Source organism: Chrysemys picta, chromosome 2 (genome assembly GCF_011386835.1).
Source record: "Chrysemys picta bellii isolate R12L10 chromosome 2, ASM1138683v2, whole genome shotgun sequence".
Taxonomy (NCBI): Eukaryota; Metazoa; Chordata; order Testudines; family Emydidae; genus Chrysemys; species Chrysemys picta.
This window is the reverse complement of record NC_088792.1, coordinates 49,679,163-49,701,995: the sequence shown is the minus strand read 5'-3', so window position 1 is coordinate 49,701,995 and position 22,833 is coordinate 49,679,163. Positions and strand designations below refer to the sequence as shown.

Here is a 22,833-nt window from a genome sequence, read left to right as displayed (position 1 = left end):
CATGCATTTCAGTAAAGGCTGTATGTGGTGTGAGTTAATCTGCATTCTAACTCGTGGGGGTCCATCAGATACCCAAAAAGGAAAAAAATAGATTAGATGGAAGTTTCAAAAGAACCCTTCTTACTAGTTCATTTAATGGAGGCTGAGGATGATAAAGAACAATTGCCCTCATGCATCTCTCTACAGAAACCCCAAAAAATTAATTACTGGAAGATAAAAAATAATCATTTTCCCAGAGAGAGAATAATGCTTCAGTGTATTAGCAAACCAACCTCCTTTCCTTAATATAGACACAGCAGACACCTCAACAAAAGAGCAATGCTTACAGAAGTGTCAATCAACTTGATGTTCACTCTCCTCGAACAAAAGGATTATTTTAAATACATGCTGAAAAACTTAGTAAGTGACTTTGTTCCTGAAGAAGGACACATGCTAAAATCGGTAAAGAAACAATTAGAGTTGGTGGAGAGATAGATAGCAGTACCCAAGTGTCTCTTTGACTGACTGTATAGAAAATCTAGACCAAATCTGGCCCTGCGCTACTAAGCTGTTCCAACTTGGAGCAGAGGATTTAGGAATCTTGTCCTATGCAACAGCAGGACAAGATTCCTACCAGGCATTCATGAGATTCATAGTCATATACACCAGCTATTGTCAGGGCCGGCTTTAGGCCGATTCCACCGATTCCCCTGAATTGGGCCCCGCCCCTAAGAGGGCCCCGCGCAGCGTCTCTACCTAAAGCAAAGCTCCCTGGCTCTCCTGGAAGCAGCAGCTGTTGCTGCTAGGCAACGAGAGAGACGCTGGTGGGGGGCGGGAGCTGAGGCAGAGGCAGCGGGGACTGTTGCAGGTCAGGAGGGGAGGAGAAGGCACATGTGCTTTGCAGCCTTCCCCTCCCTCCCCCCCTCCCCCCGCACTCACCTGGAGGAGACACCTAGGGGGCTTCGGTCCGGTGGGAGACAGGAATCTCGGCAGTGGACCTCACTCACCTTAGCAGCTGCTGGGGCTTCGGTCGGTGAGTGTTTGACCCCGTGATTCCCCCTAAGTTTGTAATATTGGGTTGGTTTTGTGGTTTTCGGTGGTGTTGCTGTTTGAGGGTGAGTTTGTGCCTGCCTGTGTCTGTTTCAAAACTAAACTCGGGATCATGTAACCCAGGAAGAAAGCCCCGATCCAGTACTTAGTGCTGTGAATTCCAGGTGAGAGAGAGGGAGGTTTGGAGGAGGAAATCAAATACATCAAGAGGGGAGAATGCGAAAGGTCTGCAACACGGCAGGCTGAGACTTTTATCTCTCCCTTCTCCCCCGAGAGAGGGGAAACTGAGGCACGGAGTGATCTGATTCCCCTCCCCAAATTATTTTGCAAAGGAGGGGGACGGGGGCTCCTATCCAAACCAGTTCCCTTTCCATCAACTCTGCTTCCCCTGCTGCAAGACCACTGTAGGGGCTGAATATTTCCATTAAACTCTGGCTCCTTTGTTTGCCCTGCAACAATAAAATAGATCGGCTTGGGGGGGAGGAATATCCCCCCCCCCCCCAAGCTGTGTGAACATTAAGGTTTTTTTTGGGGGGGGGCACGATAATATTCCGGATCGATCAAACACCCAGCTCAGCTTTCTAGCCATCCAGCAGCTCTAGGGCAGGGAAGGAAGGTGCTCTTGGTGCAGAGTGGTCGCAAAACAGGGGTGAATTTAGCGGGGGGGGGGTCCAGTTGAAATCCCACCCAATGCAGCCACACAGAATCGCTGGCAGCGCTAGGAGAGGCCAGGAGTGGAAGCAGGTGGCCCGGGGGTGAGGGGACATTTGCCCTCAGTCCTGGGCTCTGGGATGGACTAGGCTGGGTGGGTGGTGGGTTCAGTCTAGTCTTCCAGCCTGTTGCTCTCTCTGGGGTTTATGGTTTTCATCTGGCTCCACCGAAAAGATCAAACAAGCCCAGTAGAAAAGGGGGGTGAGAGAGGCGGGAAGGGGTTTGTAAGTGGTTAAAGTGACCCATCAATGAAAGAGTAAAACCAGAGTTTGACTGGGTTTCCCCCCAGCCACCACTCCTGCAAACACTGGGCAAGAGGCAGCCCCATCCCCCATCGAGGCTTTGGTGAGGGGCAGCAGGGGAGGAAGGAAGCCACATGTGATGGCAGTCCCCTCCACCCCCAGCACCCACCACCCCCTCTCTGGCCCCCAAACTCTGTCCCAGAGCCTGCACCCACCCCTCCGCACTCCCTCCCAGAGCCTGCACCCTTCCACCCATCCTGCACCCCACACCGTGCCCCAGCCTGGAGCCTGCACCCAAACTCTGTCCCACTCAGCCCTGGGCAAAGCTCTCCTTGGCTGGCTCCCAGCCCCTCTCCAAGGGTTGCAGCTGTCTGGAAGTGCCTGCCTTCCACACCTTCCTCATTCACACCTCATTCATTCAACAGGTCAATTGATTACAAAGTGGGGGAAGAACTTATTCTACTTCTAGCAAAAAGACATTTTTCTTTTACCTTAATTATACTACCTTAGGGGCCAGCTATAACATTACCAAGGTTCAATACAAAGTCATATAAAAGTTATACAAAAATGCATAATGCAGAGATTTATCTTCAACTGCACTGATTGACTGCTGTGTGCAGTAATATAGTGACCCCTGGGTCTTTGAATGAGGCTTTATACTGGGGGGGGGGGCAAGCGGCGAGCGGGTGGGCAAGCGGCGGGTGGGCAAAGAGGCAAGCAATGAGCCAGCAGGGGTTCTAGGGGCGGGCATGGGGGTTTCTGGCGGGGGAGGGAGAAGGTGAAAGGAGGCAAGTGGTGGGTGGGGGACTGACTAGGAGGGACACAGCAAGCCAGCGGGGGGCTAGGGGGTGAAGAGGGGTGTGATGGTGGGGCCGAGCGGGGAGGGGTAGGGTCCTATTTTACTGCTGTGATCTGGTCACCCTATGTCACCCCCCACCCCCAAACCTTCCTTTTCTTCCTTTTTGGCCCACAGCTGTTTCGGCGGGGCGACGCTGGGGAAGCAGAGTTTGTTTCCGTGGGCCGGGAGGCGCTGTGGGGGGAGGAGGGCACAATTTTATATTAATAAGGAAATATTTTATAAATTTTAATAAAATAAACATTATTGAAGAAAGTCAGTTGTACAACTATCAAAACATGAATTATTTTCCTAATATGAAAGTGAAAATCAGCTAATTAATATATAATTTTGTTATTATTTATATAGTCATGGAAAGTAAATAATACATGGAAGAAATGAAAGGGTTCTTTTTAAGTGGCTTTTTTTTTAGTCATCCCTGCTGGGGCCCCGTCAAAACTGTTTGAATTGGGCCCCGCACTTCCTAAAGCCGGCCCTGGCTATTGTGCTGGCTAGTGCATCACAGCCCCAAGTTGAAGCAGTCTTAAAGATCTATATTGATTAAAATACATATGCACTTCAGTATGGGCATGGTTACATTTTTGAGAACCATAGGAATATATGTATTAGTAAAACAGGTGTATGTTTTTACAGGCATAGTACAATAGATTTAGCTTTCATATGACACTGCTTCCACTCACCATTATCTCAAAGCACGTTAGAAAAAATGATCTGGAAATCGAAAAGGGAACATTATGAAGTAATGAATAGGAGAAATGCTAACAAGTATATTACCTCATCATCATCTGCATCATACTGTGCATAATGCTGTTCCAGGAGCTCTCTCTGGCGACGCTCTTGTTCTAGGGTCTGGCTAATCAGCTGAGCAACCTCACTTACTTGTCCTGGCTTTTCTCGTCCAATTACAAACCTGCATAAAACATTATTGAACAAGATTATTCTTCAGTCCTTTCTCAAGCTCTGTTTGATTTTTGGACAGAGCCAGATGTACATTAACTGTGCAAAATATCTGATGTGGCTGTGACCATGACCATATGCAAAGCCCACTATGTAGACTATTCTTGCCAGAGAAGAAACAATATATACCAGACATGGTGTGACCAGGTACAGTACAGTACAATACTGTGTTAAAAAAACAACACCACTAACAATGCTCGTGAAGTCTGGCTCCAAATTACCCCTCTACAGAGTGTGAACCCCATGGACTTAGACCCAGAGCAGGGCAAATTTGTTACATACATAATCTACTCCTGAAGGAATTCTGTGCCACTGTGCAATGCAGAATTTACACAGAAATTAATATTCTGCACAGAATTTTCTCCTCCCCCGCCCAGAAATGGGCTGCAGAGCTGCTGGCCACTACTAGGGGCACCTAGACCCTGCAGAGCCTGGGTCCCCAGCTCGCAAATAGAAGACACTGCTGAGGGAAAGGAGAAGGGAGCTGGAGGGCTTCCAGCAACTGCAGTTAATGGCACACCCCAAAGGAAGGAGGCAGCGTGCAGGAAACTCCACACAAGCCTGGGACCCAGCATCAGACTGTTTCTCCCTCTGGATCCCTGGGCTCTGGGGGGTAGGGGATGTGTGAGAGTGGGTTGGGGGGGCATCCAGCAGGTAGGCTGTGGGAGGGGGCAGAGGGTGCAAGTGTCTGGGCGGGGGGGTGCCCCACAGTTAAGCTCGGGGTGGGGGGAGGAGGTGCGAATGTCTGGGCTGGGGGGACCCTGCAGCTGGGCTGTGGAGGGTAGGGGGTGCAGTGTCTGGGCTGGGGGGACCCAACAGCTGGGCTGTGGAGGGTAGGGGGTGCAGTGTCTGGGCTGGGAGGGATGCAGCTGGGTTCTGGGAGGAGGTGGTGCAAGTGTCTGCACTGGGGTGTGTGGCTAGGTGAGGAGGAAGGGGTGTGAGTGTCTGGGCTGGAGGGCAACACGCGGCTGGGCTATGGGGGGGCGGGGCAGAGAAACAGGAACTGGGCTGTCATAGAGCTTTCTTTAACTCTCTACTCCTGGGGGAATTTATTTTGTATCTGTATTGTTACAGCTATACAGTAGAACCTCAGCGTTATGAACACCAGAGTTACGAACTGACCAGTCAACCACACTCTTCATTTGGAACTGGAAGTACACAATCAGGCAGCAACAGAGACGGAAAAAAAAAAGAAGCACAGTACAGTACTGTGTTAAATGAAAACTACTTAAAAAAGAAAAGGGAAAGCAGCACTTTTCTTCTCCACAGTAAAGTTTCAAAGCTGTATTAAGTCCATGTTCAGTGGTAAATTTTGAAAGAACAACCATAACTTTTTGTTCAGAGTTATGAACATTTTAGAATTACGAACAACCTCCATTCCCAAAGTGTTCTTAACTCTGAGGTTCTAATGTAGTTGCTGACAGGTATTTTGAAATAAATCACCAAAACAATTGAAACTGGCATTATTATATAGTGTTATTTTGACAAATAAAATATGCAGAATTTTAAAATATTGTGCACAAGATTTTTAATTTTTGGCGCAGAATTCACGAAGGAGTAATCATCACTTCCAATTCAATAACTGCAGCACATTTCCTCCCACAAGCCTGCAAAAAACCAGGCACATGGTAGTAGCAGAGAGAGATTTCTGTGGGCTTATGGGGAATGGAGTGTACTATAGAGCCACTGTTCTATCCTTCCCCACCTGCATTGCATTTCCTGCTTGTTATATACACCTTTGTGGCCCCTATCCCACCCCCACTAAAGTGGAGAATCGGTCTCTATGTTTTTGTCCAATCAGTTTGGCTTCTGGATTTTCATCTTTTCCCATGGATACATTTCTAGATGATACTTATGCTATTTTCTTAATTCAAAGTGCATTTAAGTTTTCCTGTTATTTCATGAAACTCTGTCACTACACTATTCTCCCAAAGTTTGTTTTTGCTGCAGGTTCAAAACTTATTCTCTGTTCAAGTTTCCCTTGCTTTGGTTGAAACCCGCTGCTTTCAGATCTAGTTTTCAGCAATTACATTTTAGGATGAGCTTTGGTTGTAACACAGATTTTTTTCCAGTACATTGGAGGTACTGTAATTAGATGCTCCGTGTATTACAGTAGTAAAGACAGATAATCACACTATAATACCAATGTTATAAACAAGTGAGAAACACTTAGGAGTTTAAATGAATCGAAGTTAGAAGAGTATGTTCTTAACATGCTAGAAAGAGGATTAGCTGCTTACAGCTGAAAAACATTATGCAGATCTGTAAAGCAAAATCAGGCCACTGAGACATTCCATATGGTGATTTAGTTGTTCCCTAAACATGTGGGGCAAAAGATGAACATATATAAAACACTGGAGGGTGCATTATATTCTATGTAAGAGGAAAAATTTAATTTGTATTAGATGGCACTGTGCATTCTTGAAAGTCATTTGGAATTTGGCATCTGTGTAAGACAAGGTCCCATGAGTGGATAAACCCAAGCCCATTCCCTATGCCAAGTAATCTGTCAGACCATGGTGGATAAAAATCCATGATTAAAAAAACAACAGATTTTTTTTAATTTAAATTGTATTTTTGTATTTAAAGGAAATATAGCATTATTTTTTTTAAATAAACCTATTTAAAATTACTCTGAAATTGACAACCTATGTTAAGACCTAAACTTATTATAATTATTAAATACATAAAATAATATTAAGCAGTACATATTTGATGCCAAGTTTTAAAGGAAGTCAACCCACTGAACTGGTGGAAATCACGGGCTAAACACCTGGATTCAGGGTTTGTTGAAATGCTAAACCAGCTTTTGACAGCAGTAGCCTCTTTTGCAGGTGCAGAAAGAATATTTTCTTCATTTCAGTTTATTCAACTAGCTCAGTTCAATGACTAGTCCAGCCAAAGTTCAGAGACCAATTGGGAGTTGAGAAAGCAGGAAAACTTGTTTTCCTTTTCCAATCTATGAATGCAAACTAAGTGTGAGAGGGCAAGATCTGCAAGCTCTAAAATCTGGAAGGACATGATGATCAGAAACAATCAGTTCAATTCATAACTACAAGTCATACTTCCTTTGTTTAAGTGCAAAACATGTTTTGAAAAACCTTGTCTTCTGATGTATCCAGTGCTTTTAATGTACTTTTATTTAATAATTTTTTAAAAAAACTTAAAATATGTTTTGTGCATTTTAATCAAATTTGAATTTTCATCCAAATAGACTTTGATAAAAATCACAAGTAAAAAATTAATTATCATCAAGTAAACGATGCATTAGTCACCCTTTTCTAATATGTTAAAAATGTAACTATTAAGAATCTGAACAAATATAAGTTAAGCTATATAATTGCTTAAATAAGTACAGTACAGTACAGTGTATCCTCCGGGTTAGCTAAAAAAAAGCACCAAATCTAATGAAAGGCTATATCAAGTTGCAAATCAATATGTTTCAATTGGTACCAACTAATGAAAATCAACCTTTGTTTAGAAAATAACTAAAAGTACAAATACAATACACAATTAAAATTCACGATTTAAATTGAGGTTTCTTACTTGCTGATTTAAATCATGCTTAAAACCAGTGATTTAAATCACTTTGATTTAAACCAATCTACCCAGGAAGTCATAGACTAGCAGAAAGGGATACAATTTGGAGATATGCTGCACACCACAGAAGCAAAGTAGCCAAGGATGACTTCCAAAGGGGAAAGAGTGGTGACTAAAATGACCCCATTTGAAACGATGAGTCCAAGAGTCCAAGCTGGAGACCAAAACAAACCATTCATAAAGAACATAGTTAGCTTTCTAATGTCAACAGGAAACACTGACAGAAACAGAATACAAATCAGCATTTTAACCCTCATCAAACCAGCTCTCAAACTGGCACACTGATCCTGCTGTCACTAAATCTGGCACTGTGACCCAACCACGGCAGAGGGATAAAGCACCCCCATGTGGCCTCTCTGGCCTATCCCTTCCACATAGTGGTACGGCACCAAGCACAGCCTGGTCCTGTCACTTCTGATCTATAGTTTTAGGGCCTGCTACTACTCCAAATGAATACTGTAAAATGGCCAAACTCTCAGTCTTCAATGGAAGCAGCACTGGATCCTTAACATGGCTTTTGTAAATAAAGACGGAGAACATCCACGTTTGTCATGCATTAGTCTGTCCTCTGAAGCAACAAGTAAAGGGAAAAGACAGCAAAAATTAATTCTGGTTAAACTAACTAACTTAAACAGGCTTTTATTAGATGGATATCACCAAGACGCCTGTGATAGATATACATGTGATAGTAATACCCATATAATAAATTGTGGATCCATGTAATACACAGCATTTATCATGCACCTCACTGTCCTCTGCCCCATAATCCCCTTCCTTTGGGACGTAAAACTCCATAACAGCTTCACACAGCCATTACGTACATTGTCCGAAGGCCTAGGATGTGCAATATGCAGTCTTGCACCAGCAATAGGTTTAAAATCTGATCTCATGACTTCTTGAGACTAAAAATGGGAGATTTTTCACCACTGAAAAGGGGAGAATTTATGTTTTCAACTGGAAAGTGCTTGCTTCTAGACCAGGAAGGGTCCTGAATAGGGTTGCCAACTTTCTAATTGCATAAAACTAAACGCCTGCCCCTTCTCCGAGGCCCCACCCCCCGTTCACTCCATCCCCCCTTCCTCTGTCACTCGCTCTTCCCCACCCTCACTCACTTGCTCATTTTTACCAGGGTGGGGCAGGGGATTGGGATATAGGAGGGGGTGAGGGCTCCAGGGTGGGGCCAGAAATGAGGGGTTTGTGAAGGAGGGGGCTCTGGGCTGGGGCAGGAGGTTGGGGTGCAGGTGCTGGGATGGGGCTGGGGATGAGGGATTTGGGGTGCAGGAGGGGGCTCTGGGCTGGGGGTGGAACTGAGTGGTTTGGAGTGTGGGAGGGGGCTCTGGGCTGGGGCAGGGGTTTGGGGTACAGGAGGGGATGAGGGCTCTGGCTGGGGGTGCGGGTTCCAGGGTGGGGCCAGAAATGAGGGGTTCAGAGTCTGGGAGGGGGCTCCAGGGTGGCGCAGGGGTGCAGGAAAAGGTGCAGGGTGCGGGCTCTGGGAGGGAGTTTGGGTGTGGGAGGGGGCTCCAGGCTGGGGAAGGGGATTGGGGTGCGGGAGGGGGGTTGAGCCTTGGGCAGAGCTTATCTCAGGTGACTCCCCAGAAGTAGCAACGTGTCCCTCGGCTCCTAGGCGTCGGGGCATCCAGGCAGGTCTGCGTGGTGTCTCCGCACACAGGTGCTGCCCCTACAACTCCCACTGGAGTTTGCCAGCCCTGCCAACTGGACTTTTTTAATGGCCCGGTCAGCTGTGCTGACCGGAGCTGCCAGGGTCCCTTTTCGACGGGGAATTCCGGTCAAAAACCAGACACCTGGCAACACTAGACCTGAAATACTGGAGTTGAATGTCCTGACATTTTTATGAAGGTAGGTTATTTTAGGTAATTATAATATATTTTAGGTTAATATAATATATTTTTCCTCTCCTTCCGAAGGCACTCATGGTTTATTGTTATATTTATTTTCAGGCCTTGAAACAGACACCAAAATTAAGTCTGCTCAATGACACATAAAGGTCTTAGTGTATACATAAATAAAACCCTGACACAATGACATCAAAGCATCTACCAGTTGTTTTCCAAAACAGAAACAGAGCAAGTACTCTACATTCCTACAATTTAAACAGGAATTTAAGTGAATTATCTGCTGCCATAGTCAGACTGACGATATGTTAGAAAATAAATATTTAGCAGTGTTAAATGTTTTTTTCTTGAAATGATATTGTCAATTGCCAAAATACAGGTTCAGTTTTTAGTGACTACAGTTTTCAGAACACAAACTAAACTAAATTAGGATATTTTAGATCAGTTGCCTTGTTACATTCCCAGTTTTAAAATATCTCCTTAAATGCAATAAAATAAAGTCATTTCTATAACTGGTAAAAGGTCACAAAAAGAGAATAGAAAAACAAAGAGGAGTAGCTTATGCCCAAATAAATCTGTTAGTCTTTAAGGTGTCACCAGACTCCTCGTTGTTTTTGTGGATACACACTAACACGGCTACCCTTCTAATGCTTGACACCAAAAAGAGAATAAAGATCACACTCTCTAATATACATGAAATAATGTTTTTGATGTATAAAGCTTTAATTATCAATAAATGCTTCTATGGAGAGAGAGTTTTTAAAACGTTTAATTAGATATTCAAACCTAGTCCAGTTCTAAATATGAAGATAGAAAATTTCATAACCAGAAGTGTTTAAATATGAAAAAAGAGGCAGAAGGTTGTGAATCACTGCCCGGAAAATTAGTCATTGAAGCATATTGTACATACTTAAATAAAAGTGACTAATTATATATTTTCCATCACTGGTTCACTAGAATTAGGCACATGTATTTTAGAACTGGCATGTTAAGTCTTAAGGGTCAAAAGTGTTATTAAATAGAAGAGAAATGTAAAATCTATGTGCCACATCATCTTTAAGAAGCGGTTTATACAGTAGCCCTGTTTCTGGATGTAAGATAAATCAAAGTTTAACCTTTGCTATATACTAAACATCTGGGCCATTTTCAAATGTGGCTAGTTTTGTTGTTGTAAATTGTTTCTGATATTCACAAAGAGCCATAACAGCACAAACAGCATTGCAGCTGCCAAATGCATGGCATGAACTGACTTTGATATTAACAGTGACCCATCTTACTCAATGACTGGATGTGAAACACTCTCCTAAAAGGTGTTGTTAAAATAAACAGGTCTGGAGCTAGAAATATAATTAATATTTGACTGTACCCTTGGACATGGGGAGATAGAAAATATGGGGGAATTTAAAAGGGTGAGATGAAATATATATATAGGAGACAAGGCCAAAAATTCTACCCTAACTCCCATTGGGAAGACTCAGAGTGTGTAAAGTTAAGCATGAGCACAAGTTCATTTCAGGATCAGGATTTCTGTTTGTAAACAGGGTGAAATAAAGAATCAATTTTATTTAAAACTATTCAGTAAGCTACATCTAATGTATAAGCAGAACATTAGTATTTTCAGATTCATTTTGAGTTATTTTGGTTTAAAAAAAAAATCTCAAAAACAAAAACAAAACCCTCCTGGGAGGTTAAGAAAGGATTCCACTGAATCTGGCAACAATTCTCAAATTTCTTTCAGCCCAATGATACTTTTGAGCATACTTAATACCTTACTTTCCCGAACTTTTTCAACTTAAAGTACAGGGGTTCTGCAGTGGTTTGTACATTGAAATAACATGGAGAAAACCAGATGATTTCAGTGAAGTGCGTTGTTAGAAGAGAGCAGAATTTAGCCCTCTGTTTCAGTCTGCCTCTGTGCAAACCTAGGAAGACAACATTGCCTCAGAACACATTTAAAACAATTTACGAACAAGCATGGCACATTTTACATCAAATACTGTATGTGGCGAGAACCCTGTAGGAAGAGAGATTTCTATTTAGTGGCAACAACATAACCTAGATCTAGTGACAGTTTTCCATGAATAAGATCAAACTCTTTTAGAAAAGTCAACCTCAAACTACAGAGGTCATGAAGTTTTAGATTCTCTATGCGAATGAGCAAATTACCACATCCTAGTTCATGTACTTTCACATAAGAAAAAATCTGAAAATGAAACAGTCACGAAGACCTAAAACAATTATATTATGAAACAACATTGAACTGACTTTTAAATAGGACTAGGAGAAAGTCAAGTAAAAGTAGGATAAACTGGATGTTAATTAACTTAGATTAGTTATTCTCATTTAAGAGTGTCCATTAGTGTGGGACCTGAGTAGTGGGTCAGCTACGTGTAAAAATGCTACAGAAGCAGATGTTAGTTTAAGCCTGGGAAATGCAATAGTCCGCGATAAACAATTGCTTAAGCTTAAACACTGGTTTACCCCATGGTGGGCAAGGTCCTTCCTTACCCATCATACCTGTCAGTATTCTGACATAATGCAGACACTGGTGTTCCCTGAATACACAGTATGCAGCTGACCAATATTCTCTGAAGTATTCCTCAATTCTAAGGGTTGTAGCCAGCCATGGAAGACATGGCCATATGTACAACCCCAATATGCATCTGAATGTAAACACCTTATGGAGATGAATACATTGTGAGATAGGTGAACTGCTCCATTCATGTCTGTGAGTGTTCCCATCCCCCCTCACCAGTGCTAGAGAACCTGTGATATGCATCAAGCATGCCTATTCTCAATGTCCCACCTCAGTCTGAGCAATGCATTCTTGTTGCATGCTCCCAGTATACCTGCTCTAAGCTCCGCACCCAGAGAGGCGGGGGTTTCAAACCCCTGTAGAGGGACAAGACCTGCCCCCCATAGCACTTGGGGAGGGCAAGAAAAGGGGCAAAGATGCCCTTAGAAGGGGAAGTCCCCCAAATCCCAGCTCACATGAGGGAGTCAAAGGGGTGTTAGACCCCCTGTAGATGGGTAGCGGTCCCCCAGATCCTGCCACACACAGAGGAGGCAGGGCGAGGGGTTCAGATGCCCCAGAAGAGCAACTCCGCCATACCCTGGCTCACATGAAGAGGACACAGATGGAGGATGTGCCAGCTCATGCCAAGGCTCCTAGGCCTCACTGAACACTGACAAATAAGTAGCTGGAAACGAGCCTGGCTCACCTGTGTGTTAGCATTGTTAAAATACATGTTAAGTTTATAAGAATGTGTTTAGTGTTTGGACTTTATGAAATGCTTGTGAGTTGCTACATGCATTAATTTCACTTATAATATCTGTATTCCATGTCATGAGGTAATAGTTAAGTGTTTGCTTTGTAACTATAGAAGTGTTTGCTATGCAACTGGAAACCCCCAGAGTCATGAGAGAAGCATTACCAAGTGTGAAATACTAGTTTACCACCAGAGGTGTTATCTCCTGTCCAACAAAAGAAGGCCGACAGACACCAAATGAACCATTGTGGAGCATCAGTGGACAAAAGACTTTGTTGATTTCTCTTCCAACACCGATGAAGAGGTGATGTGTACAAACCCTCATCACATCACAGTTTGAACTTTATGGGAAAGGAATAAAAATCCTTGATCAGAAAGAACTGTACCACTATGTTGCTTGGAGTTAGAGAGGGCAATATTTCTAAGCATAAGCATGGGATCCCCAAGCTGCTTAGCTTGGGTTAGCCCTAAAAGACATATACAGTTTGTATATTACAGTAGCTTATAATACTTTTTGAAACTTAAAATTGTAATTCATTTGTGTGTATGTTTACCTGCTTTAACCTTATAAATAATGATCATTTCTTTTTCCTAGTTAATAAATCTTTAATTAGTTTAGTACTGGATTGGCTACAAGCTTTGTCTTTGGTGAGAGATCTAAGGTACAAATGACATGGGGTAAGTGACTGGTTCTTTGGGACTGGGAATAACCTAAATATTGTTGTGATTTTTGGTGTAAGGGACCATCTATCACAAAGGCAGGCTTGCCTGGGTGGCAAGCTAGACTGGAGTGCCCAAGAGGACTGTCTGTGACTCCATGTTAAGGCTCTTATAGTGCTTGAGGAGTTCACACTTGATACTAGGTTGATGAAATCTAATGATAGAACACGCAGCCCGTTTGAGGTTTGTGTGCTGATTTGTAACAGTCAGCCCTAAGGTTGGTGCCCAAGTTCATGAACCACTCCAGATAGCATGATGGAGGGGTCAGAGCCCCCTAGAGGAGGTGGGGTCCCCCAGAAACTTACACAAATAAAGGTAGGGAAAGAGGCTCAGCCCCCCTAAGACACGCAGCCCCCCTGATCCAGACAGACACATGAAAGAGATATGTGGGGCTGACAGGTGCCTCTGCCCCTATTCTCCCTCAGTTCCCCTATGACTCACTCCTAAAACCTGCTTCCAGTTATCTCTCCCATTCTTTTAAACCCCCACCCCTCTCCTTCTCATCTGACCCCCACAAGCCTCTCCTACTTACACACGCCCCTTTTATCTCCTCCCCATGATCATCCCTCCCCTCACTGCAGCTCCAAACCTTTTCCCCCACTTCCACCTACTCTTCCACCCCAATCACCCTCCCCTTCCAGCAAGCATTTGCATGTGTAATTTACTGTCATTTCAAACATAGTTTAAGCACCTTCTAAATACAGTATGAGCACCTTCCTTTCTGCTTTAGTCAGACTACATTCCCCGATAATAAAGAAATCCTTTGACAGAGGATATCTGCCCAGGGCTAGATGTGAACTCTCAGTGCCTGGGTAGTGCTCAAGTTTGATGCCTATAACACTCCCCTGGAGTAATTAAGTCCTCTAAGCTACAGCTAGCTTTCATCTCCCTTAGCCTCTCTCTCTCTCTCCGTGCACATGCAGCGTAATCAGTGTGGTGCATGAGCCTTAGAACTGATTGGTTCTCTGGATAGGCACGTGCCTAACTTCTTCAAATAATGCTGTAATGTGATTTCCCCGAAAGGGCTAGTTGGTGGTAACCCCTGAATGTCTGAGATCCTGATGCAAGGATCTCAGCCCTGGTTTGAGTCCTAAGTGTGCACAAAAGTTGTTGGTAATTCATCCACCTTCAGAAAAGCTGGGTTTTTCCCCACAGGGTTGTAACTCAGGAAGCCTTCGATCAAATGGCCCCAAATCTGGATCACTACCCAAAGCCTGTGCCCCCATGAGGCATACCAAATTCCAAATTAAGCTCAGTAATTGTGCAAATTTTAAAGTACTTAGAGGAGTCAGGCTTTTAAACAGGAAGGACATCCCAACCTTAACTATAGCAGAACTGGCCCTCCACTATACCGAATGGTATTGGTCTGATACTGCCCTTTAACCCATCCCCAGAAAGACGAGAGAAGGGTGACACTCAGTAAAACTGAAAGACAATACGCATTTAAAAAAAAATACCTCTAGTGTAAAATCAGACTGTGCAATTCTCTAATGCAGGATATTAGCGAGCTAAGTAGTTCCACAAGATTAAAGAGGACTTGACATTTACATGAGCTGAAATAACATTTGTAGTTAGACTTGCCATATTAAAGTTGAACGAATGGAGGATAGCTAATGTGATGCCAATTTTTAAAAAAGGCTCCAGAGGTGATCCTGGCAATTACAAGCCGGTAAGCCTAACTTCAGTACAAGGCAAACTGGTTGAAACTATAGTAAAGAACAGAATTGTCAGACACATAGATGAGCATGATTTGTTGGGGAAGAGTCAACATAGCTTTTGTAAAGGGAAATCATGCCTCACCAATCTACTAGCATTCTTTGAGGGGGTCAACAAGCATGTGGAAAAGGGGAATCCAGTGGATACAGTGTAGTTGGATTTTCAGAAAGCCTTTGACAAGGTATCTCACCAAAGACTCTTAAGCAAAGTAAGCAGTCATGGGATAAGAGGGAAGGTCCTCTCATGGATCAATAACTGGTTAAAAGATAGGAAACAAAAGGTAGGAATAAATGGTCAGTTTTCAGAATGGAGAAAGGTAAATAGTGGTGTCCCCCAGGGGTCTGTACTGGGACCAGTACTATTCAACATATTCATAAATGATCTGGAAAAACGCATAAATAATGAGGTAGCAAAATTTGCAGATGATACAAAACTACTCAAGATAGTTAAGCCCAAAGCAGACTGCAAAGAGTTACAAAGGGATCACACAAAACTGGATGACTGGGCAACAAAATGGCAAATGAAATTCAACGTTGATAAATGCAAAGTAATGCACATTTGAAAACATAATCCCAACCATACATATAAAATGATGCAGTCTAAATTAGCTATTACCACTCAAGAAAGAGTTTTTGGGAGTCATTGTGGATAGTTCTCTGAATATATCTACTCAATGTGCAGCAGCAGTCAAAAAAGCTAACACGGAATATTGGGAATCATTAGGAAAGGGATGGATAGATAATAAGTCAGAAAATAGCATATTGCCTCTATATAAATCCATGGTACACCCACATCTTGAATACTGTGTGCAGATGTGGTCGCCCCATCTCTAAAACGATATATTTGAATTGGAAAAAGTTCAGAAAAGGGCAACAAAAATTATTAGGGGTATGGAGCGTCTGCCATATGAGGAGAGATTAATAAAACTGGGACTTTTCAGCTTGGAAAAGAGACGACTAAGGGGGGATATGACATAGGTCTATAAAATCATGACTGGTGTGGAGAAAGTAAATAAGGACGTGCTATTTACTCCTTGTCATAACACAAGAACAAGGGGTCACCAAATGAAATTAATAGGCAGCAGGTTTAAAACAAAAGAAAGTATTTCTTCACACAATGCACAGTCAACCTGTGGAACTCTTTGCTAGAGGATGTTGATGATTATGGTTCTATTCATTCCCTCTGAAGCACTTGGCATTGGCCATTGTCAGAAGACAGGACTCTTGGCTAGATGGACCTTTGTTCTGACCCAGTATGGCCGTTCTTATGTTCTTACAAGGGCTACCAATTCTCATTCTTTCGGTCAGAAACTATTTGCCAGCTGGGATTAGGAAATAACTCCCCCTGCTCCCTTTCCCGCAGAGGGATAGCAGAGCATAGTGCTGGAACTAGGAGTGCTGGGGGTGCTGCCACACCTCCTGTCTTGAAGTGGTTTACAATATATACAGGGTTTACAGTTTGGTTCAATGACTCTCAGTACCACCACTATACAAATTGTACAGAGTACAGTTGGTGAATGTCTTCCTGTAAAGCAGATAGGCTGCTGCCAGACATAGAATGCCAAACTGGTTGAACTAATGGTCTTCTATTCTGGTATGGCAATTCTTCTGAATAGCATAACATTTAAAATAATAGAAACCCATCAGCTCCTTCAAGTTTTTATTTGATTTATTTGCTGGGTGTGAGGGGTTATCTTGAACTGGAACAGTTTAAAAAATAGATGCCATGGCTTTGTTTTCACCATCTCTTTACTATGTTAGTTACAGAAGGTTGGTTACATTTTTCTGGAAGCAATATTGAAGAATCTATTCTAGGTCACTAACCTCCATTGTCATGACTATTCAAAAATGTGTATAAAGCTCAAAGGGGGGAAATCACTATATATCAGCATTATACTAGCTTTTTGAAGACGCAGTGACCAAATTATTGGTGAGAATTATGAAAGTAGTTTCAATTACACTCCTCTCATAAATGTCCTTCCACATGATCGATCAAGTATAAGCCTCAATGCAAAGGCTAAAATGCATTTTGCTAGACAACTTGAAAAATGGCAGTGTGTAATGCTTTGGGCTGTAAGAGGAAGGAATGTTGAAGACACACAGAACTGTGTTCGTGTGGCATCCCAGAGAAAACATGTGTACACACAGTATGGGCTGTATTCATGACGTGAAAAAAAAGCTGTGCTCATTAAAAGTTAGGTTGGTTAGTTCACACGCGGTCACTTGGATGGTGTAGAGGCCAAAAAGTGCTCATTAAAGCAATTATGTAAAATTAATTAAGTCAACACTGTAACATACATAATAATTAAAGCAGAACTTTAATTCCATTAAACAGTATGTGTGTGATCTCTCCCATCAGAGGTTGGTATGTGGATTTCCTACAGAGACATCTTTAATAGATAGCATGGGAGTTCTACCTCCACATTTTCTCACCAATGTGTCTCAGTTTGCAGTTTTGTGTAGCTTCCCATCTCATTTCCTCCTGAAAAGGAGGGGGTTGTAGATCACTTGCACTGTGCATGGGGCACTAGTGATCCCTGGCAACATGAGAGGCTGAAGGTAGGAATCAGAAACAGTATTGACTCTTTTTACCTGCCTGGGAGTCTCAGCACCCAACCTTTCCCCTCCCCCCTAAGTGATGTGAATCATTAATGGCAGCTGCTAAGGCAGTGATGATGCTCAAATGCCAGCATGAATCTTCCCTATACTTACAGCATCCAGGCACAAATAGCTGTGGAAAGGAGAGGAGTCCTGTCCCAGATGATCCTCATAAGCTCTCCTAAGGCCAGGGAGGGTGTGTAGGATGGAGTGAAAGTGTGTGCACAAAAGAGAGGTGGGATGAGAGATTGTTCTGTAACCCTACTACTGTGTCACAGCAACTGAAACAGGAGACAAGTTCTGCCATGAAACGGATTTTTTTTTCCTTTGCATCACAGCCAGCGGACATGGCTTCTGCATGCCTAAGAGGGAATATAAATGACAGCAAAATATGCAATCCTCTTTTATGAATAATGTTTTTAAGAGACCAATAATTGATCCAATGTACTCTATAAGCAAATGTTTATGTTTATGGTAGAGCTACACTTTCAAGTTGGTAGTAACCTTTGGCATCCTGAAATTCACCTTCAAAAGGCATTACACTAAGAGCGATGTTAGGGGAGGGTTTCAGGAATGTGTCTAGCTTTCAGTAATTAAAAGCAAACACAGTGCACTGAAGTAAGCAGAACATAAAACAAGTACAGGTTAGGCCCTGGCAAGTTACATTGCGTGTGATGTTTATGTCACAGACTTCATGATGGAGCTTGGCAAATCTTCTCACTCTCCTGATCCCAAGCAGCCTGGCTAATTACATTTCATACATTTCTGGGCTTCCCTGTGAGATAGACCATGGATCCTTGGACACAATTAGAATTGAGGAAACTGGAGGGTCCTTATCATACAGTTTTCTTAAATGAAGCAAAATCAGAAAGGCAGTTCTACCAAATTCTACCCCATCCCTTCTTCTCATCAGATACCTGATTAGTAGGAAGGGGTTCTAATGGCATAAGCTTTGTGTAAGTGTGCATGTATATTCTTATAAAATATTTTCATTGAAATATGTATATTATTTTTAAAAATCCTCTTTATTCATTTGTGACACTGATGTGTTCAGCCAGTCTTTCTGCGAAAACTCAGTATTTTAAGCTAAAAAATAGCACAATGTAAAAACTCAAACCTCTCCCTGATAAATGAGACCTGTAAGGAGCCAATGATCATAGAATCATAGAAGATTAGGGTTTGTAAGAGACCTCAGGAGGTCATCTAGTCCAAGCACCTGCTCAAAGCAGGACCAACTCCAACTAAATCATCCTAGCCAGGGCTTTGTCAAGCCAGGCCTTAAAAACCTCTAAGGATGGACATTACAACACCTCCCTAGGTAACCCATTCCAGTGCTTCACCACCCTCCTAGTGAAATAGGTTTTCCTAATATCCAACCTAGAGCTCTCCCACTGCAACTTGAGACCATTGCTTCTTGTTCTGTCATCTGCCACCTCTGAGAACAGCCTAGCTCCATCCTCTTTGAAACCCCGCTTCAGGTAGTCGAAAGCTTCTATCAAATCCCCCCTCACTCTTCTGCAGACTAAATAAGCCCAGTTCCCTCAGCCTCTCCTCATAAGTCACGTGCCCCAGCCCCCTAATCATTTTCGTTGCCCTCTGCTGAACTCTCTCCAATTTGTCCACATCCTTGCTGTAGTGGGGGGCCTAAAACTGGATGTAATACTCCAGATGTGGCCTCACCAGTGCCGAATTGAGGGGAATAATCACATTATTGTATTATGGTTCTTACAAGTATTTTACATTTTTGCATTATGAATTTACATCTTGTATTAAGAATTTTACTCAGTGACTTTTACAATATTTTCTAGCCTGTTCACTATTTTACTGACACTTGCAACAATCCCTTTTAAACTAACAGGAGCTAATCAAATGAATAACACATTTGATAGCAAGGAGGTAGACAAACTATCTGATATGGGGATAAACCCAGAGCAAGTACTAGGGAAAGGGTGGCTCAGTGAATCAGTATTGGGATAGTAATGGTAATGATTCTCCTTGAGGTTTCCATCTAACTGACACCTATTTGGTGGCCTATGTGAACAATGGGTCAGAGCCTGGTTTAAATCCTTTGAAAGAAATCAAGTTTTACCAAATTACAGCAACTGAGGATCTGACCCAACCTGTGGTTTCCGTCCAAATCTTAATTATCACGTAGTCACATCACAAAAAATTAATATCATTTATACCATTCCTGGGAGTCCCAGCAGAGATGTCACAGGTTAAAAGGACATAGAGCCCTCTCCCTTTCCACTTTCTTGTATTGCTCCTACCTCAAGAAATTGAGACTCCTAATGGAAGCAACTAGATAATTTGAAATGTTTAGTACCACCAGTGTGTTTTTCTTCAAACATATTTACTCACCTGACATTTCCTTTGGTGTTTCTGAGAACTGTTGCAGCAAAATTTTGTGTAACGCCAACCAGACTGATTCCATCCACTTCTACAATTTGGTCATTTACTTGGATCCTTTCAGAAAAACAAATAAAATCCCTAAATTACTCATCAAAACATAAAAGGAAGCAATCATTGTAGCTTTTTAAAAAGTGTTTGAAGTTTCACCAAAATACAAACAATGGAGGCATATACCATCCCTACAACATTATGCAGCATATTTGTATGTGATACAGGCCCCAATTCAGGAAAGGGCTGACTTCATTGGTATGTGAGCACGTGCTTAAATGCATTCCTGAAGTGGGGCAAAGCATGCTTTGCTATTTACTATTGCTGAGTACTGGAAGCAACAGCAAGGAAAAAAATACAAAATTATGTCACTGCCTGTGTACAGTTACCACATAATTACAACTTTAGACAACCTTAGTATTATGAGTAATTACATTCCTCCATCCTCCATATCAGTAGTACTGTATGTAATCACAGGTAAAACAAATTGCTGAATCTGGAACATTACAAAACTAAACTCAGACCTGGTCTATACTTAAAAGTTAAAGTGACCTAGCTACATCTCTCAGGACTGTATGCCGTAGTTAGGTCAACCTAGGCCAGAGTGTAGACACAGCTAAGCTGATGGAAGAATTTGTCCGTAGACCTGGTTGCCAACTCTAGGAGAGGTGGATTAACTACACTGAGGGAAAAAACCCTTCCATTGATGTAGGAAGTGTCAGCTACGGTACTACAGTGACACAGCTGAAGCATCAGAGCTATGTTGCTATAGCGGCTGTAGTGTAGACATACTTTGAGATACTTGAATAACTTACACATTGTCCTTTTCTAAGCAATCTTGAAGAACAATGTAAACTGCAGTTTTAGTATTTCATGCTACTTGAAAACTGAGTATTCTTTAGAGCAAAAGAATATTTTAATAATCTATAATGTATCTAAAGGGCCACTGCTCAGTAGATTATGCTTAAACTTCAGATAGGGTATATTAGTCTTTCAAATTACCTTTAAGAGGTCTGATCTTGCATCCCCTGCATACTAGGAATTCTCAATTACTTGAAAATTACCTGATAATCCTTCATGTAGGAACGAATGATACGGCTAGGTTCTCGTTAGAGAGGATCAAGGGAGATTATGCCAGGCTGGGGAAGACGCTCAAGGAGATAGAGGCTCAGATTATCTTTAGTGGGATTCTGCCCGTTCCGAGGGAAGGGCAGCAAAGGGCTGATAGGATTGTGAGAATAAATAGTTGGCTAAGGGAGTGGTGCTATAAGGAGGGCTTTGGGATGTATGGACACTGGGAGGCTTTCGGGGACAGACACCTGTTCTCGCGGGATGGGCTTCACCTGAGTAGGGAAGGAAATAGACTTCTGGGAGGGAGGCTGGCTCATCTTATCAAAAGAGCTTTAAACTAGCAAGTTTGGGGAGACGGTTGGGAGATGCACAGTTAATCTCCACGCCAGATTCCAGTATGGAGAAGGTGAGTAAAATGAGAGGAGACATAGCTGGGGAGATGAGATTGGACATAGGAAGGACAGGAGGGACGGACACTAGGAGGCCCGCAACATATAGTGCTACTAATGGGAGACGGGCTAAACGACATACATTAGGGTGTCTATACACCAATGCCAGAAGCCTAGGTAATAAAATGGAGGAATTGGAGCTCCTGGTCCAAGAGCTGAAACCAGATATCGTAGGAATAACGGAAACGTGGTGGAATGACAGTCACGACTGGAACACAGGTATGGAGGGGTATGCGCTGTTTAGGAAAGACCGGAACAGAGGTAAAGGTGGGGGGGTGGCATTGTATGTCAATAGTGAAATAAACTGTAAAGAAATAATAGTGGATGGATTAGACAACACAGAGTCCATTTGGGCAATACTCACAATGGGTAATAGGACTTCTAGAGCCTCTCCGGGGATAGTGCTTGGAGTGTGCTATAGACCTCCAGGATCGACCCAGGATATGGATAAGGAACTATTTAATGTGCTTAGAGAAGTAATTACTAATAGAAACTGTGTAATTATGGGGGACTTTAACTTCCCGGATATAGATTGGGGAACAAACGCTAGTAGCAATAATAGGGCTCAGATGTTCCTAGATGTGCTTGCTGATCAATTCCTCCATCAAGTGGTAGCTGAACCGACGAGGGGGGAGGCCATTTTAGATTTGATTCTGGTAAGTAGTGAGGACCTCGTTGAGGAAGTGGTAGTAGGGGACAATTTGGGCTCCAGTGATCATGAGCTAATTCAGTTTAAAATACAGGGAAGGAGTAACAGAATCAAGTCAAAGACTAGGGTTTATAATTTTAAAAAGGCCAATTTTAACAAATTAAGGGGACTGGTAAGGGAAGTGGATTGGGCAAACGTATTAATGGATTTAAAGGCAGAAGAAGCCTGGGATTACTTTAAGTTAAAGATGCATGAGCTGTCGGAGGCCTGTATTCCCAAAAAGGGGAAAAGATTACCAAGCAAGAGATTTAGACCGAGCTGGATGAGCGACCGACTCAAAGGGGCGATTAGGAAAAAACAGAAAGCGTACAAAGAGTGGAAGAGGGGAGGGATCAGTAAGGAAATGTACCAAAGTGAAGTCAGAGAATGTAGAGATAGAGTGAGAAAGGCCAAAGGCCGTGTAGAATTGGACCTAGCGAGGGGAATTAAAAGCAATAGTAAGAGGTTTTACAGCCACATAAACAGGAAGAAAGCAAAGAAAGAAGAAGTGGGACCGCTGAAGACTATTGCCGGAGAGGAGATTAAAGACAATCTAGGCATGGCGCAATATCTCAATGAATATTTTGCGTCGGTGTTTAATGAGGCCAATGAAGGGATTAGGGATACTAGCACCATTACAGAGGGGCGTTTGGGATGGGGGATTACCGTATCCGA

At 42.7% G+C, this 22,833-nt stretch overlaps 1 protein-coding gene across 15 annotated transcripts in view; it reads right to left on the bottom strand.

Annotated features, from left to right (window-relative positions):
* Nucleotides 1–22,833, bottom strand: part of PPP1R9A (protein phosphatase 1 regulatory subunit 9A) — a 240,395-nt gene that overhangs the window by 61,435 nt on the left and 156,127 nt on the right. For all 15 annotated transcript variants that reach the window (XR_010599140.1, XM_024101358.3, XM_024101355.3 and 12 more), the window contains exons 5-6: nucleotides 19,912–20,016; nucleotides 3,613–3,748 (exon numbers count right to left, since the gene is read on the bottom strand). Coding sequence is in view for 14 of the 15 variants with exons in the window: in XM_024101358.3 (XP_023957126.2) it covers nucleotides 3,613–3,748; nucleotides 19,912–20,016 (241 nt within the window). In the remaining variant the exon portion in view is untranslated. The remainder of the gene's footprint in view (nucleotides 1–3,612; nucleotides 3,749–19,911; nucleotides 20,017–22,833) is intronic.